At 53.1% G+C, this 17,565-nt stretch overlaps 3 protein-coding genes and 3 non-coding genes across 7 annotated transcripts; 2 read left to right on the top strand and 4 right to left on the bottom strand.

The window, feature by feature from the left end:
* Positions 1-2,216: 2,216 nt before the first annotated feature.
* Positions 2,217-4,456, top strand: MRPL58 (mitochondrial ribosomal protein L58). Its single transcript, XM_041409556.1, has 6 exons — positions 2,217-2,429; positions 2,814-2,850; positions 2,980-3,039; positions 3,629-3,711; positions 3,815-3,984; positions 4,256-4,456. The coding sequence occupies exons 1-6, from the start codon at positions 2,265-2,267 to the stop codon at positions 4,338-4,340; spliced, it is 600 nt and encodes a 199-aa protein (XP_041265490.1). The 5' UTR covers positions 2,217-2,264; the 3' UTR covers positions 4,341-4,456.
* Positions 4,457-6,184: 1,728 nt separating this feature from the next.
* Positions 6,185-6,257, bottom strand: TRNAR-CCU. The gene has a single exon. It is a non-coding gene; the product is annotated as a tRNA-Arg (tRNA).
* Positions 6,258-7,190: 933 nt separating this feature from the next.
* On the bottom strand, positions 7,191-7,263 carry TRNAR-UCG. The gene has a single exon. It is a non-coding gene; the product is annotated as a tRNA-Arg (tRNA).
* A 1,858-nt stretch (positions 7,264-9,121) lies between these two features.
* On the bottom strand, positions 9,122-9,194 carry TRNAR-UCG. The gene has a single exon. It is a non-coding gene; the product is annotated as a tRNA-Arg (tRNA).
* Positions 9,195-10,181: 987 nt separating this feature from the next.
* Positions 10,182-14,191, top strand: LOC121338425 (5-hydroxytryptamine receptor 3A-like). The gene is made up of 10 exons (XM_041409375.1): positions 10,182-10,230; positions 10,408-10,565; positions 11,014-11,058; positions 11,153-11,262; positions 11,914-12,080; positions 12,840-13,003; positions 13,151-13,361; positions 13,580-13,699; positions 13,856-14,010; positions 14,171-14,191. The coding sequence occupies exons 1-10, from the start codon at positions 10,182-10,184 to the stop codon at positions 14,189-14,191; spliced, it is 1,200 nt and encodes a 399-aa protein (XP_041265309.1).
* Positions 14,192-14,987: 796 nt separating this feature from the next.
* On the bottom strand, positions 14,988-17,470 carry ATP5PD (ATP synthase peripheral stalk subunit d). 2 transcript variants are annotated; one of them, XM_041409112.1, is made up of 6 exons: positions 17,378-17,470; positions 16,836-16,965; positions 16,225-16,321; positions 15,691-15,762; positions 15,313-15,375; positions 14,988-15,195 (listed from the first exon to the last, which is right to left on the bottom strand). In XM_041409112.1, exons 1-6 carry the CDS (start codon positions 17,433-17,435, stop codon positions 15,064-15,066), a joined length of 552 nt encoding a protein of 183 aa, XP_041265046.1. In that variant the 5' UTR covers positions 17,436-17,470; the 3' UTR covers positions 14,988-15,063. The 2 variants fall into 2 exon arrangements, with proteins under 2 accessions (XP_041265046.1, XP_041265048.1); XM_041409114.1 differs by lacking the exon at positions 17,378-17,470 and adding an exon at positions 17,203-17,367.
* Positions 17,471-17,565: the final 95 nt, after the last annotated feature.

Genomic DNA, 17,565 nt, shown 5'->3' with positions numbered 1-17,565 from the left:
GCTGCCGTGTATCAGCAGCATGTTCAGCAAAGTGCTGAGGGCAATTTTCTTCTGCCTCCAAAAATATTAGTGGCCATATATACATGTCCTGATTGACTGTGTGAGTCAGAATCACTTGATTCCTTCCTTAAATGAGGCTTTCCATGAAAAGAAAATAAGCATCTTCTGGCCTTTTGTGCCACCTTTGATCTAAACTTTTCCAATTGCTTTTGGAACACCGAGGGAAGCTACACAACTTCACTGAGAGGGCACAAGAGAATGCTGAGCAACCACTCTGCCAGAGAAGCTGGTGTAACAGAGAGCAGCAGCTGCTTAACAGCACACCCCCATGGTTCATGACAGAAAGGAAAATTGCTGCACGCAATTAAAATGGATGAGGAAAAGTATGATGTCACAGGAAATAACTCTTAATTTCAGAATCTGGCAAAACCAGTGAGCTTATTCGGCTCACAGCATTAAGATCAGTAAGGGCACAGCTTGTCAACTGTCTGGTTCCATGCTGGATTTGAAAGCTGGCATTGATGTGCAGTTCCATCAGATCTGGCCTGGCTTCTCACCAGCTGGAATAACGCTTCAGAAGGGCACCTGTTGTTACAAACAGGGAGGAGCCACTTGAAGCACAAATTCAAGGGATTTACAGAGCTCGAGCTCCCCACAGGAAGGATTCAGCATCTTCCCTTTCTTACAGCAACTGAGACCTTCGGGAAGGCCCCTCAAAGCCCTGGGGGACTTTGCTGATCCATTAACAGCCTGTGCCCTCACTCATAAGGAGTGACTGCATCCTTGGACTCTCAGCCTTCCCCTCAGGTGTCTGAGATGGCTCTTGACAGCTTTTGCTCACCACTGACCACCAAGGGGCTGAGGTGGCTTCCTCAGCCAGGGCCAGTGACAAAGCAGTTCATTTCTCCAGCAGGAATGCCAAAGGTTTGGCTCTCTTGGCTCACACCAAAGTCAGACCTTGCCATCCCAAGCCCTGCCTTGACAGGGAGAGCAGTTGCCAACCATCCAAGCAGAGATCACCCAGCTTTTTACCAAGGCTCTGTAGACCAACACAGTGTGGGAATGAAGCAAAACCAGACAAATGTCCTTTTAGATTGGTCTGGCTTCACCTGTGTGACCTTCCAGCTCCTTTCCCAGCCCTTCTGAGGCACTGTCCTTGGAGGGTGTTCCTGCACAACAACCACCAGACACGTTTGACAACAGCTGGTAAATGAGTCATCCTGCCTTGAGTACTGTACCCATCCCTCTGGCTACAAATCACAAATATTTACCTGTTCCCTGTTAGAAATTAAGGTCACCAGATGGCACGGTTTGCCTCTGACAGCTCTGGGTTTTTTCCTTCAAGCATTTTCTTTTCAGCTGAGTTTGGACAAGGGCAGTTTGGACAAGAACTCCAGGACTCGGAGGTTCGATTAAAGCAAAGTGAGGAGCCCTCGTGGCCCTGAGCTGCTCAGCTGCAGGGAACCATCCATGTTCAGGACTTGCTCCCTCCAGAGGACTGAGTTCCCTGACTTTAAATGCATTATCTGGATGGAATTCAGCTCAGATCAGTCACACAGTCTGCATCGGTTTCTGAACACCCATTTTGGCTTCGTCCACAGTTTTAAATAAGAGATTGTCAGCTCCTGTCAAAACACCAGAGCAAATGACAGCCCATCCCTGCCTATGCATTTTCCTGCTGCCAGGAATAGCAATCCCTGCCCCTCTGGAACGCACACCCTTCTTGTCAAGCCAGCCTGACAGCTCCAGCAAGAGTAAAAGCTGAAGGATTTCCACAACCGCTTCACTCCCCTGCACCCTACGTCCACCGCTATGTCAGCATTCAAAGAAATAACTGTGCACATATACACACGCGTGTGTTTGTATGTAACACTTTAACGCTCTTGAGAGGATAAAAATGTGAAAACTGAAGCACTCCAGGTGAAAAAACGACAGAAAACATTAAAAAGCTGGATGTATTTTCATTTTCAGCCACCACGCAGGTCCGGGACGCGCGGCCACCACAGCCACCCCTGACCTCCCTCACGCCCCAGGGGCCCCCAGGACATCCCCCTTCTTGGCACCCCCCATTAGTGCTGCAGACCTCTCCCCGCCCCACAGACGCCCAGCACGGACATCACACGCTCAAGATCCATCCCACAGCCCCAAAAAAGCCTCTTCACCCCCCTTCATGGCGCCCTTGCTCCCTCCGCCCCGCCCCGGAACGCGACGCGCGGCCGCCGTTTCCGCGGGGACGCCTGGCGGGAGAGCACCGCGGGGCCAACATGGCGGCGCACACGCTGTGGGGCTTGTGTCGGCCGCGGCCGGGGCTGGCGCTGCTGTGCGCCCGGTTCTCGCAGTGGCCCGCCGGCGGCACCGAATACCGGAGCTCCCACAGCCTGGACAAGCTGTACCCTCCGCAGCAGGACGGAACGGCCGCCCGCACGACGGTCAGAGGGGCGGGGGGAAAGAGGAAGGCGGCGAGGGACGGCGTCTGGGCGGGGTTTAATTGTTGATTGACAGCGGGCCGGCGAGGTTTAATTCATGGGTTGTTCTTGGGTGGGCGGGGTCATAGCAGGGGGCGGTGCCAACTGGGCGGGCGGGGTCAGCACGCGGGTGGTAACGCGGTGGGCGGGGTCAAACCGAGGGGCGGGGCTTAGCGCTGCATTGGCTGTGGCGGAGCTGAACGGGCGGGGCCGCCGCTGGTGGGCGGGGCCGCCGCTGGTGGGCGGGGCCAGCCCCACCCCGTGTCCCCGGTCGGGGCCGGCCGAGGGACCCCGGGATCCCCCCCGACCCCCGGGGCCCCCCGACACCGCTCCCGATGTCTCTTCCAGGAGGAGCTGCGGCCGCCCGCCCTCGACATCCCCATGGGTGAGGCCCCCCCGCCCAGCACAGCCGTGCCGGGAGCCGGGCAGCCCCCCGGGCACCGAGTCCGTGCTCCGAGCTCGGCCCCGTCCCGGCTCGGCCCCGTCCCGCTCAGCCCCTACCCCTCTCTTCCAGCTCGCCTGACCGTGTCCTACAGCCGGAGCAGCGGCCCCGGCGGGCAGAACGTTAATAAAGGTGAGGAACAGCTTCTCCCTCGGAAAAATCACCATTTTCGGTTGTTTTTCTGTACCGTGTGGTAAAATATTGAGAACTTGAAGTTAAACAGTCTTCATGCTGCTGGACACTTATTTTTCATTGTCATCACCCTGCATTTTAACACAGCTTCTGAGTCTTCAGAGTGCTGGAGAGCAGCAGTTTGATGCTCCTGGGAACATCCAGGGATTGTTCCTGCTGCAGGTGTCACAAGGAACACCACCTCTATCCATAGATCAGTGTAACAGAGCCAACCGGACTCTGAAAGTTCACTCTGCAATAAATTCTCAGCTTAATTCAAATAAACTTAAAATACTGCCATTAGAAATGAGGTAGGCAGTGGCTGGCAATAAATTCTGTAGTGTCTAAAAAGGCAAATACCACGACAGGTGCAAGTTTGTCTTGTAGAGTGGTGTGTAAAAATACAGCGAGAAAAGAATTGTGACCTTTCAGCAAATTCATCATGGAATCATCCCATGTTGAAAGCCAGCAGAGATCAGGCTGAGTGACCTCATAGACGTGAGGAAGGCAGGCTGTGACGTGGAAACAAAGAGCCTGTTTTCCCTCCCAGTGAACTCCAAGGCAGAGGTTCGGTTCCACCTGGCATCGGCCGACTGGATTCCCGAAGCTGTGAGACAAAGAATGGCTCTGATGGTACCAAGCTCCCCTTCCCACCACGGCGTCAGTGCCTCGGTGGCAGAACGTGGCAGTTCCAGCGAGGTTCCAGTGGCCACATCACCTTTTCCCGTCCCTTCAGCACAGGAATAGGATAAACCGGGCCGGTGAGCTGATTGTGACCTCGGAGGAGAGTCGCTACCAAATGAGGAATCTGGCGATTTGTCTGGAGAAAATCCGGACCATGGTCACGGAGGCGACTGAGAAACCCAAGGTGGTGTCTAAGGAGACAACGCAGAAACTCATAGAGAGGTATCTCCATTTAAATGCTCTTTATTCAGGCTATCACGTTACACAATTTAGTTTGCAGCATTTTTAAACCATTCTGGTCATACTCCTTTAAATTTCCTTTTTTGAGGAATATCATTGATCCGTTAGATTTTAACTGCTTTGCTGGGTAATATCCCCAGAACAGGGACTGGTTTTTTCTGTCTGAGGATGTTTGTTAGTTCATCACATCTCAGAAGTTGAATATTTAAATGCTTTCTTTGTACACTGAGGGATCTTTTGACTTTTGTTTTAGGGTGGAAAAAATGAACCGTGAACGGCTGCGACAGAAGAAAATACACTCAACCATAAAACAGAGCAGGAAGGCAGATTTCGACTGAGAGCACCAGAGATCCAAGCCCTTGGCATTCCATCTTCCTAAAGAAGTGGTGTTGGCAGCTGTTAATGATGCTAAACTCATGAGCTGTATTGAATAAAAATAGCCTGAAAGTGTAAATAAATGTATTTAACATCTCCTTTTGTAGGCAGTGATACACAGTCACGGCCTGTGAATCATTTTTCAGAATAACTATTGTTCACATTTGAGAGGAACTAAAACTTGTGATTTTTGTCAGCCGCTCCTTTTTTTAACGTTGTTTATGTTATGTTCTTCAAGCAGCCTTTGCTCTATCAAAGCCCTCTCTTCTGCTGAACACAAAGCTACTGTAGATTTTTGGGAAAAGAAAGGGAAGAGTACAAGCAGTCTCAACAATACATCTAAGTAGAAAATAGAATCTTAAAGCATTAAGTTTGGAAAAGACCTCAAGGATCATCAAGTCCATCCCTTAGAGCATCCCCTGTTTCTTTCCTTCTATTTCCTTCCTTTCAGCTTTATTCCTTTTGTTGATTTTTATCTAACCAAACAGAGCACATAATTTAGTTAAGCTAAAGCCACATCAGGAATCTGGCAGAAATCTCTGGCAGTAGGAGACAGAACCCACCCTGTGAGTACAGGAGGCTTCTGGCCTTTGAAGTGGGACACCAAAATCCTTTGGATGAATCCTCCAGGCTCGTTAGTGGACCCTGTTTAAGGAGAATGAAGCTCTGTGCTGTGATGTGTTTCACCACTGCCAAGTGGGATTACGGTGAGGCTCAAAGAAATCAAAATTAGCCCTTTTTTGATGTTTGGCTGGGCCCCAGTGGCCTAATGGATAAGGCACGGGCCTTCTAAGTCAGGGATTTGTGGGTTCGAGTCCCACCTGGGGTGGGGAGAGTTGGATCCATTTTGGGAAAACCCCAAAGAAGAGAGGGAGGTCATCCCTAAGGTTAATTTGGGGCACGCAGAGGTATCATCGCCTTTGGGAGTGGAGCTTCGAGCTCTCCCCTGACAGAATATTTCCCTCTGCAAAAACAGCATTCAAAGCCCAGATCCCCCCAAAATGGAATGCAATGCATCCTGTCATCCCAGAAAGCCCTGCCCTGGCCTGTGTGCTCCTGCTCAGTACCAGGAACATTTCACATTTCACCCCATTTCACATTTTCCCCACCGCAAGCTTTTCTGCAAGGAACCACTGAATCACTCGGGGTGGAAAAGACCTCTGAGATTTACCCAGTCCAACCCAGTAATGCCATGTTCACCATCAAACCACATCCCTGGATACCACATCCACGCACGCTTTGAACACTTGCAGGGATAGCGAAGTCCCCACATCCACGCACGCTTTGAACACTTGCAGGGATAGCGAATCCCCCTCTTCCCTGAGCATGGGAGGGGGGTCCCTGCCCCTCTCACAGCCGCCGGTGTCTGAAGCTCCGTGCTGCCCTAACCTTTACAAACAAGGGGATGTCGCCGCTTCCATGTTTTTGTGACACTGGACGTCCTCCCACCATCACCATCCCGGCCGGCACCAGCCTCAGCGAGCTCCCCATCCCCAGGAGACCTTGCTGCCAGGATCACCCGCTCCTCGGGGCTCCTTTCCCTCCAATTTGAAGAATTTTGGTTCAAGCAAAGGCGTAAATGCCTGGACGAGCACGTGGCGCGGAGGAGCTGGAAATTCCAGGGACTAAAAGCAGATGGAGAGGTTGAAGCTGGTTTAACACCACGAAAAACGCCTGGCTGGCACCAGGAGGGGCGAGGGGCGAGACGGGGAGCAGGGAAGCCGCGCGGGAAGGGGCGCAACGCGTTCCCCGCGGAGAACCGAGCGATCCCGGAGCCTCCCGGGGACAGCGCGGCAGGGAAAAGAGTCACCCCAGATGGGACTCGAACCCACAATCCCTGGCTTAGGAGGCCAGTGCCTTATCCATTAGGCCACTGGGGCCGCGCAGTGGTATATTTTAGGTGCCGTCGCTTAACTCTCTGCTGGCCAGGCGGGCGTGCGGCACTCCCGAGACCGCCCCGGCCTGAACAGGCCCCGGAGCGAGGCCGCGCTCCCCTCCCTTCCATCTCCCACCTCCCGGCGCGGCGCAGAAACGCCAACGCGAGTGGGGATGTGGGCGGGGGTGAGATCCCCGCGCAGCCCCCTCCGCCCCACCGGGTTTGGGGTTCCGTGTGCCGCTTTGGGGCTCCATGTGCCGGTTCGGGGCTCCATGTGCCGGTTCGGGGTTCCGTGTGCCGGTTCGGGGCTCCGTGTGCCGGTTCGGGGTTCCACGTGCCGGTTCGGGGCTCCGTGTGCCGGTTCGGGGTTCCGTGTGCCGGTTCGGGGCTCCGTGAGGCCCCGAAGCGCCCCCGGAACCCGCGGGGGGCAGCGCGGGGGGCGGGGCGCGCGGGAGCTGCCGTGGCCGAGTGGACAAAGCAGCGGTTCCCCAAACCAAAGACCGCGGGTTCAAGTCCCGCTAGTGGTATCAGAGGTTTAAGCACCCACCGCTCCGGCTGGATCCAGCAGCGCTCCGCACAGAGAGGCGGGCAGTGGTTGATATTCCCCATCGAAACACACCAAAGTCAGCCTCAGCTGGGCCCCTCAATAACTCTCCTAGCAGTACGAGAAATCTCAGCCTGCCTTGTCTCATCCCTTTCCTTTTCCCAAGAAAAGGCCCCAGGTGGGCCTCAGCCCCACCCGCCGCCGCTTCCAAGCCCCGGTTCACCGTCCCCCGAGGGCTACCAATCCCCCCTCATTGACCGGGAGAAATCTTACTTTAAATCAGCTCAGTCTGCCTCTACTACAGGCACGTTTTCTGCAGTTTCGGTCCGTTGAATCCCCACCCCCCTACCCACGGGAAATTGAATGCCTCGAGTACTTCCCGTGGCTCTAAAACAACCACGAAGGGACTCGAACCCTCAATCTTCTGATCCGAAGTCAGACGCCTTATCCATTAGGCCACGTGGTCACGCCCCCAGGTGGGCTGGGTGCCCCCCGACACCCCCTGGGCATCCCCCACTTTCAGTCCATGGCATCCCCCCCTCTCCATCCCTCCTGGAAGCGTGCCTGGCTTTCCCCACTCAGCCCTGGTGGTTGTTATGAGTAGAAAAGTTGTCCATTTTTTTAAAGTTGTAAAGTTAACAAGTTAAACCAATTGCTATTGTTAATAACTTCATGTTGTTAATAGTTAATAGTTACCTGTTAATAGTTTAAAATCAACTCAATTGTCCCCCTGCTGCTTCCCGGAGGATTGACACCTGAAGCTGCAGGTAGCGGTGGGGAGGTGACATCAGAGCTGGTATGCAGATGCCTCTCACCCTAACCTAAGGATGTCGACTAGAAAGGAGCCCTCGAATGTCAGACTGACAAGGCAGAATCTCCTAATTTCTCGTGAGGATGGAAGCCCCAGCTCCGCCTGCAGACCAGCGGACACAGCTGCATCCTCCTCCTCCTCCGTGCCTCTCCTGGGAGCGGTGGTGGATGTGGATGTGACCCATCGGTTTCTCCCCGCTCGTGCTGACTTTTTAAATAAAGGCATAAAAAAGGAGAAAGATCTCCTGCCCTATTTATTTCAGTGATGGGGGTCCCCCCTCTCTGGGACCCCTGTGCCACTAGGTCAGTGCAGATGTCACCGTCACAGTGTCACTGTGCCAGCAGTGACAGGCACCGCTACAGCAGAACACTACAACACTACTGCAAAAACACCTCGGGCCTCAGTAACCCGCTCTTTGTCCTCCTCCTGCTGCAGCCACTTTCCCCAAAACCTGTGTTTCTCATCTAATGCCAAAAAAAGCTTTCCTGAAGCCCACCCCAAGAAGGTATTTTAATTGGTGGTGCAGTGCCCAGGCCTTGGGTAGGTCCACTGCTCTCCAGGCACCAGAACCTCCCACACCTAAGAGAGAAAAACAACTTTAAAAGAAACTTCACTTTGTGTTTTACTGCTGTGGCACTACCCTGACCACAGCTGCCTTTAACATCCATTAACTCCGCAGGAAAAGACCCTCCAGGCAGCTTTTTAATGCAAGGAGTCTGAGAGGGCATTATCCCAAAGGCACTTATGGGGAGGACTTTGGTCCAGGGCAGCACAGTGACCCTGTGACCCCCCTGCCCGGCCCCTCCTGGGGACGTGGTTTGTGAGGCAGTAAAGCTTCCCAACCATCCCAGCCTGTCCTGCTCCGGGAAGAGGTGCCCCACGCAAGGTGGAATGAACCAGCATCCATGGGCTTTTTGTTGGGGCTCGGGTGCAGCTGATAACACAGGAAGGAGAGAAAAACGCAGCTGAAATTCCCTGAAATCCAGGGAAAATGCAGCTGAAATTTAAGAAAAAGCCAGCTCTGCCCAGACAAAGGTAATTGAACAACTGCAACTGCTCTGCTTTAGTGCCTTCTGGGACACCTTGAAGGATGTCCATGAGCTGGTCAGAGCCATCCTTTCATTAACATGCCTCCAAAAATCAGGCTTTCATTAACACCTCTCCTCTCACCCTCAGGTCCAAAACAAAGCTTTTGTTGTCCCCTCGATCACAGCCTCACCTGAGCTCTGGGACCACACAACTCACTGCACAAGACATCCACCTTTGCACCCAAGCCTGGTGCGGTTTGTAGCAGCTCCTCATTGTTTAGGGAAACATTTTCCATGAAATTTAAACATGGACCACTGGCCGAGAGCAGACAGTCAAACGGCACGGAGCGGAGCCACAGCGGGGACCCCGGCAGCGCCGCCGCCCAGCCTGGCCTCGCGTCCTCCCTCCACACCCCCGGAGAGACGCGAGGGCAGAAACGGGAAAATACGATTCAAAAGTAGGGGGAAGGGGGGGAAAAAAAGGCCGACCACGAAGGGACTCGAACCCTCAATCTTCTGATCCGAAGTCAGACGCCTTATCCATTAGGCCACGCGGTCGCTGCGCTCCGAGTCCCCAGTGATGCTGCCAACGCTCGGCATCAACCCCGCGCCCCCCGGGTACCGCCGGAGCGCGGGCAGCGACCGCGCCGCCGACACGGGGCCGGGGGACACACCGGGGCCGCGGGGACAGGGGACATGGCAGTGGGACATGGGAGTCCGCGGGGACAGGGGACACGGCTGGAAGGACCATCCGCTGCCATGGGGAATTCTGCTGCCGGAGGGGGAATCAAGTGTGGGATTTGATGACTGCAATTGTTGCCCTGGAGCCATTCGCAGAACCGCGGAATCGTGGAATATCCTGGGTTGGATGGGACCCACAAGGAGCACTGGGATGACAGCAGAAAAAAAAGGCAGAGATGGAGAGAAGGGCAGTAGAGGAAAACACAGACAGATTAAAAAAAAATAAAACACCCAGAAGCCTCTGAGCCTTTCATTTTAACTGTGAGGACTCAGAAAAGAACATAAGGAGCATGGGAGATCAGCAAGGAGGCAGAAAAATCCATGGGTGCATGGAGGGCTCAGTGGGAAGTGACAGTGTGGTCTGCGGGAAGCAGGACTGGGCTCAAAGGAGAGCAGCCTCCCCCACAGCCCTCAGTCACACAAGCCCTAATTCTTGATCCATTTCAGTGGGGTTGCAGCAAACTCTCAGCCCTGTAAATGAGACTAAATTTGCTACTGAGTAGCTCTGGCTATTTGCCTTTTCTTTGTGGGGATGGGCCCTTTCTTTTCCTCTCCCTCAAATTGTTGGATTATTTTTTTTTATGACCTTATTTTTCCTTGACCACAACTAAAGGCTACTCCCAAGAGCCAGCTGAGTGCATCAAACCATTAGCAAATTCTTCCTCCTAACAGATAAAATGTCTGTTTACAAAAATCCATCCCTCATTAATAAATATCAAATCAACTTCCACATAACAAATGACGTGTCCTGGACCAGTTCATAAGACTCACGGCACCATTCTCCTCCTTATTTGGAAGCAGGAGATGATGCAGGCAGTTTTTGTAGCCATCCTCACCTTTACTCTTGGGACAGGTAAGTGCAAGGGGGATTGAAAGCCTTTGAGGAATTCTGTTCTCATCTGTGTGAGAAGGGATTTTTGTGTGTTAATGATGTTTTTCCACATCCACAGCTCCACACCCTTTCTTTTTTTGATGCATCTCTCCCAGGCTGCCTGATGTTTTTGTGTTTCAAGTGGAATTCTCTTTCCAGCAGGGGCTGCTCCAAAGTACCTCTGCACCTACTATGACATTGTTGACTACCTGAACGTCTCCTCTCACGACAAGCTGCACACATACATTCTTCCCAAGATAAACCTGAAGCCTGTGGAAGTGAAGGTGGATTTCTTTCTGGTGGCAATTCTCTCTGTGGTAAGGACCCAAAATGAGTCTTTACAACAGGAAACTGGGCTGTTACGAGGCCAGGGTTTGAGTCTTCTGACAGCAAGTTCACAGGGGTGAGAATCAGCTCCTTCCACTTCACTTTCTGCTGTTGGAAAGCACTTTTGGAAGATCTGGAGTATTTTCTCCCACTCCTTCCAGAAGTCACATCCACACAAGCAGTCTGCTTAGCAGGAGGCTCCAAACACCCTGCAGAGTGCCTGAACTGGGCACTGCATTTGCAGAACATTGCCATGGAAATGTTAACAATAATCTAATATTTTTCCTAACCATTGGACTGTGTGCTCCCACTCTTCAGCCATAGGACCAAGAGCCATGAGCTCTCTTCTCAAGCCCTGTTGCTGCAGTCTGTGCTCAGGGAAGAGCTTCTGCATTGGATACATCTAAGAAAATCAGCTAAATGTCTTTGTTTCTCCAGGTGGAAAAGCTCCAGACAGTCAGTTTTTACTTCGTCCTGAACCTGGTAGGTCCCTCAAGAGCGTTTCTCTCCTGATGCCCAACACAAAGCCTGGTGCATAGCCCAGAGCTCATCTCTCTCCTGTAAATTCTTCCCTCAGGAATGGCAGAACCCTTTTGCAACCTGGGACCCACGGGATTTCTGCAACATCTCTGAAATTGTTCTGCCCATGGATACGTATTGGTCGCCCCCCATCTTCATCTTGGAGCGGTACGTTCCCCTTCCATTGTTATCCACTGGCTTAACAGAAATACAAAGGATGCAAACTGTTGGTTATATTATAGGAAATGGGATAAACTCAGATGCCTAAAAGTTGTTCCCTTGAGATCTCTGTGATTGAGAGCCTCCTAATTTAGATTAATGGTGACCACAGTTTATACAAAGCACTTAGTGGTTCTGCAATACTGTAACAGCTCCTGAAATATCCCTTCTGGGCTGTAGCTAAAATCGAGGAAGCAGCAGAATCCAGCACTGCTGTGGAATAAAGTGACCTTTAGTAGTGTGTGGAAAGATACAGGGCAGAGCACTGAGGGTCTGACAGAGGGATGGGCACCTCCACCAGCTCTCCGGAGGGAGAAAGGAGTGGGAGGCAGAGCTAGGAATGAGCCTGTGCCCTGGTGAGGGCAGGAAGCAGAGGGCAGAGAGCCAGGAGATGCTCAGGATGTGCAGAGCTACAACAAACCTTGATCCCAAAGGGCTCATGAGCCCTTCTCCCAGACCTGGTTTCCTCTCTTCCTGCTGCATCCCATGGCTGGGTGATGGCTCAGAGCCCCCCAACAGGGTGTTCACATCCTGTTTTTATGGGACTGAGGCACAGGCAGCATCTCAGGCTCAGTTACTCTCCCTGTGTGTTCCCTGCAGCGTGAACGGGCAGAACCCAGAGCTGAACTACATGGTCCTCATGCACAACGGCAGCTTCAACTCCACCCGGCCCTACCAGGTCACCCTGACGTGCAGCTTGGTCATCTTCAAGTTCCCCTTCGACACCCAGATGTGCAACCTGAGCATAGCTTCATTCCTCTACCCAGGTACAGCTGCAGGCTGAGCTTGACCACCGCAGGGCTGACTTTGGAGAAGGAGTTCTAGATGAAATGGGCCCTGGTAACTCCTGGGCTCCTGAGCAGCACCACGTGCTCTGCTCGGGGTTGAGGTCATGTGAGACCAGGGAGAATGAGTTAAAATGCTGCCATTCTATCCTGGCACATTTCCCAGCAACATCTCTGCAACAATCCAGATGTTCTGTGGCAAGCCCCTCCCAGGACTGGGAGAACCAAGAAACCTGAGACCAGGAGGCTTCCTGCAAAACTGCTGCTTGTTCACATAGAATTTTGCAAGACTGATCTTTAAACACACCTGAAAGCCATAGAAATGGGAGGAAATTAATCACAGAATCCTAAGGTTGAAAACGATTTCCAAGGGCATCAAATACAACCATTAAAAGGACAGTTTCAGGGATTCAAACTGCAGTTAGAATTCCTCCCTACAGGAAGGGCTGAAATATAAGCAGAGGTGACACAAAATCTCCCTGGTCCCATCCACAAAGGACAACTGCCCTAATTCAACAGATGTTCCCCTCTGATCCACATTCCCAGAGGTCCAGCCAAGCCTCTTCACAGAGACCTTTTTAATTTCTCCCTCATGGGCTGAGAACCCCGAGCAATGCATGAAACCTTCCCCCTTCCTGTCTGCATACACCATCAGTTGGGTGGGAAAGGCAGAGGAATAACTGACCTCTAATAAATTCCTAAACTCTTCAACTTCCCTCCCCCCTCTGCCTCCTGCCCAAGCAGTAACAGACTTTGTCATGAAGACGAGACGGACACCAGCTGAGATCATGAAAGACAGCAAGAGCTTAATCCTAACTGATGGAGAATGGAAGTTTACCAACCTGAGCATCATCGAATTCACGGAAATGATGGATGGCAAAGGATTTTCTGTGGTCACCTATGTGGTATGGCAGCACTTCCATATGATATTGCATTGATTTGGCACGAAATAAACCCCAGAAACAACACGATTTTTTACATTAGGGGACCAGCATTTGTCAACACATTGAGTCATTTCCTGCTCATCAAATTTTGCCCATCTTCCTCAACAGATTTCCATGGAGAGACGACCCACTCTCTACATTCTGAACTTGATCCTCCCAACGTGTGCCCTGTACTTGCTGGACATGGCTGTGTTGTTTGGTCCCAGCTCTCTTGAGGAGAAAATCAACTTCCAGATTGCCATCATCCTCGGCAGCTCCATGCTGGCTGTGATTCTCAACAACAGCCTCCCAACTTCCTCCAACAAACCACCCATAATAGGTACCCACCTTTATCAAATAAACCCCAATTTTCACCCAGGTACCAGCCCTAAGGAAGGTTTTTGGGTGTTGACACACATGTTCATGAACACTGGAGTCATGAACAGCTAAGCTTGATTAGCTTGCTGGAGTTAGACTTTCCCTGCTCCCCACCAGGCAATGGAATGTAAGAAAATGCCAATTATCCAGAGCTTTCTCTGTTTTCCTGTTGTTCTGCAGTGGTGTTTTTCCTGGGCACCTTCCTGCTCATGATCATGGCTGTGTTGGACACCCTCTTCCTGTTGTACCAGCAGCGCAAATCCCGGCGCTTGGACAAGGTCCTCAGGAGCTTCCAGCAAGGTAAAACAATCCATAACATCTGTAACTGAGGAGGTTTGGGGCATCTTCCTGCACGTTTGGTGGAGCCAGGGTGGGTTTCCTCAGAGGCAAACAGTGCCCAGGCAGTGTGAGCCAGGGTGGCCCCACTGTGCTGACACTGCCCTTTGCTCCCCGCAGACCCACACGAGCTGCCCAAGAGACCCCCAGGCAATCTGGCCAAGGAGGGTCCCCAGCTGCTGCACCCTCCCAAGAGGGCCCCGGGACAAGGGCAGCCTCCCAAGCACCTCTGGCAGCTGGAGGAGCTGGAGCCATTTCTTCCAGTTCTGGAGAAGGTGCTCCTCTTCAGCCACCTCTTCCTGTCCCTGTTCTTTTTTACTGTGATTTCTGTGAAATGGAGCAGCTGAAGATCAGCTCTGCCCAGTGCCAGCTCAGTTGTTCTCTACTGTGTTGCTTCTGACCCCCTGCTGTAATTTGCTCCTGGTCAATTCATAGAGCTGCAGTTCATTTGCCTGAATAAAATAAAATAAAAATCCAAAGCCACAGGACCCAAGATCTGCATGTGTAGCACTTTGCACTCTGGTTCAGTAGAACTACAGATGTTCTTGAAGTATTCTGTGGGCTACTAAGGTATTTGAATAAAATAGTTGTAAAATCTTGGGATAATTCTGACCTCCAACATGACCAAGAAGAAAGGGAGCTGCCTCCTCTTAGAGGAGTTTCCATCTTGAGGGAAGGTGTTTAAGAATTCCACCTCAGATTATTAAATAAAAAACAATGCAAGCCTTCACTATTGTTTCTGTGAGTTCCAGTGAGAACAGCAGCATTCAGAAATCCAGGGCAAAGAGAAAAGGAGCACCACGATTAAGTGCTTTTAAAAATAACTTAAAAAGTAATTATTTTATGTTCATCTCAACACACCAACATTCCTTCAACTCCTTTTGCAACTGGCTTTTCCTAAATAATCAATGAGCCCAGAAAACAGCCCTGGGCCTGTGCAAGTCCTGAGACACTCCAAACACACACAATTCACTGCCAAATACACTCCAGCATCTCAAAGGACTACACACGTTCAGCTTCTGAGCAAGTGTCTGCCTGCAAGGGCAGAGCTCCATTCCCTGCCCCTCGTGGTTACAGAGAGGGACAGGAGGTTTATTTGCATTTCACAGGGTTTAGTTTGATCAGCAGGACAGGGAGCTTCGTCCCTGCTACCAAAACAAGCTCATGGGTAGAAAACACAAAATCCAGAAAAAGTGGAATGTTTGTGAGTCACTGTATTGCTCCACGTCACTCAGAACTCACGTCCAAGATCTAAGCCACAGACAGAGAAAGCTCTTTATTTATAAGATCATGGAGTCTGACAGTCATTAAACTGCTCCCTGACCAGTTTACAGATCAGCAATTGGCTTGTGGGGCCAGTATGGATATTTCTCCTTGTTCAGTTTGGTTTCAGGGAAGGCTTCACTCAAGTCTTCAAGAGTCATCTGTTCAAAGGGAATCATGTTCTTGAGCTTCTGGAGCTGTGGAAGCAGGGACAGACACATCACAAGTCAGTGGTAAGCAGGAAGGAGCAAAGCACACCCAGGAGAGCAAGGGGTGTGGCCCAGAAACATTCCCAAAGCAAAGTCCAGCCTCACCTCCTGCTCGTACTGGGCGATGCGGGCTTTGGAAGCCTGGATGTACTCAGCAGTGCTCTTGGCCTGGGGAGAGCAGAGGACATGGGGAGAGTGCTTCTGGTAGACACTGACCCAGAGTGAACCTGCCCACACCCCCCACCAGGCTTTCAGCTGGCATTAAAATCCATCATTGTGGCACTGGGTAACTGATGGAACCTGCAGCAGACCCCACAGAGCCAAACCCTTCCCTGTGCAGGGACCCCCTGCTCAGACAGGCACTCGTGTCAAGGGCAGAGCTGGGCCCTGCCTGTGCAGGGGCACATCCACAACATCCTCTCACCCCTTCCCATCCCCACGGAAGGCAGGGACAGCCCCAGCAGCAGGGAATGCTTCACTTACAGCTTCCTTCTCCTGGGCATCAATCTTGGCAGTCTGTGTATCCACTGGCTCAGGAACCTTTAGCGCACTGAACTGGAAATTGAAAGACAAATTTTTTAAAGGTTTGTTTGACTGAAACAACCCTTCACATCGAGGTCACCTTCCCTAGCAGCAGGGGAGCATTCCCTCCTGTCTTCCTAGGATCCATGTGTGTTAATGAGCTAAAAGTGATCAGTGCAGCTGTCCCCTGTCCCTCCCAAGCAGCAATTGCACATCTCCTCTGTGCTGCCCACCACCCCCAACACAGGCAACACCACCTGTTCCTCAGAGCTCTGTGAGGAAGCTGGCAGGTCCAACAGCACAGACTTACCTATCACAGAGTTACTGCCCCCACACAAAGCTCCCAGACCCACCTGAGCTCAGTGGGTGCCTCCAGTCTTGGGAGGCAAATTTTCATAGTGACACAACCAACCTTCTCTGTTGGTCCTGGTGTTTTCCTCTCAACGCCCCAATTAAACTCCAAAAAAGCAATACCCAGCTGGCAAGGAGACTGACCTTCTTCTGGAACTCATCCACCATTCCAGCCTTGGCAACATTAGCTTTGTAGAAAGCCCAGTCGATGGCCGGGGGCTTCTCTGGCAGCGCAGCCAACCTGAAAGGATGGAGCACAGCACACATGAGCAGCAGCCTGAGCAGCAGCACAGCCTGCTGTGTTTGGTTTAGGCGTTCTCAAGTTTGAAACAAGCCATTTCTGCAAATCCCTCTGCCCCTGGAACAAGCTCCTCTGGACAGACAGGCAGAGCTCAGCCCCTCTGGGTGCAGCCAGGAAGGACGAGGCTGTTTCACAACACTGAGCCCGAGGCAATCAGCAAGACTCCCTGCGACAGCCAGCACTCGGGTCAGGCAGAGGGTGCTAAAGGATTTGAGAACCACACAGGAATTTGTAGAGCATTTAACAGCGACAAAGCTTGTGCCAAAGCAGGGTGCGTTCACAGAGCCGCAGCTACGGCTTTTCTCTGGGGAAGATTAACTGAAGGTGATCTGCCAAAAAAAGCCAGCAGCTGCCTGAAGGTGACCCGCTTTAATACGTGCGAGGCCGCAGCTGCGGGAGCACAGAAGCGGCGGGCAGCAGCGCCCGCACGGAGCGGGGCGGGGCGGGCACTCACCGGGCCGTCAGCGCATCGTTGCGGGTCTTCAGCGCGTTGAACATGGCTCGCTGGTTCGGGGGCACTCGCTCGGCGAAGGCCGCCCAGTCCACGGCCTTCAGGGCAGCTCTGCGTCCCGCCATGGCTGCGCCTGGCCCGGCAGACAGCGGTGGGTCACGGCGGAGCGGGGCGGGAGGGGAGGGAGGCTCCGCTCGGGAACGCGGCACCGAGGGGGCGGGATGGGGCGGGACACGGGGCACGGACGGGGTCGGGGCACGGAACGGGACGGGGACACCGGGATCGGGGCACGGGGAGAACGCGGGCACCGGGATCGGGGCACGGGGAGAACGCGGGCACCGGGATCGGGGCACGGGGAGAACGCGGGCACCGGGATCGGGGCACGGGGGTCGCTCCTGAGCCACGCCGCGATCTCACGCCGATCCCCGTCCTCTCTCACGAGCCTCCCAACACCGAGGGCGCCCCCAGCCTGTCCTGTGCCCCCGCCTCGGGGTTCCGGACCCCGTTCTCCGTTCCCGGACCCCGCTCCCCGGCCCCGCTCTCACCTTCACTGACCGACACGGCCGTCCCAGCCGCCGGAAGTACCGCCCCCTCGGCTCGCATCGCCCAATCAAAACGCGGCCTCACCGGAAGTCATCATCCCCGGAAGCGGCGCGGGCCGGAAGCGGCGCGGGCGGCGATGGCGGCGGGCGGGCGCTGAGGCTCCGCCATGGCCGAGGGGCCGCCGAGGGGC

The sequence above is a fragment of the Onychostruthus taczanowskii genome, unplaced genomic scaffold, assembly GCF_017590055.1.
Source record: "Onychostruthus taczanowskii isolate IOZ18803 unplaced genomic scaffold, ASM1759005v1 scaffold30, whole genome shotgun sequence".
NCBI lineage: Eukaryota > Metazoa > Chordata > Aves > Passeriformes > Passeridae > Onychostruthus > Onychostruthus taczanowskii.
Note: the sequence above shows the minus strand (reverse complement) of the source record. Positions and strands in the feature narration are given on the sequence as shown.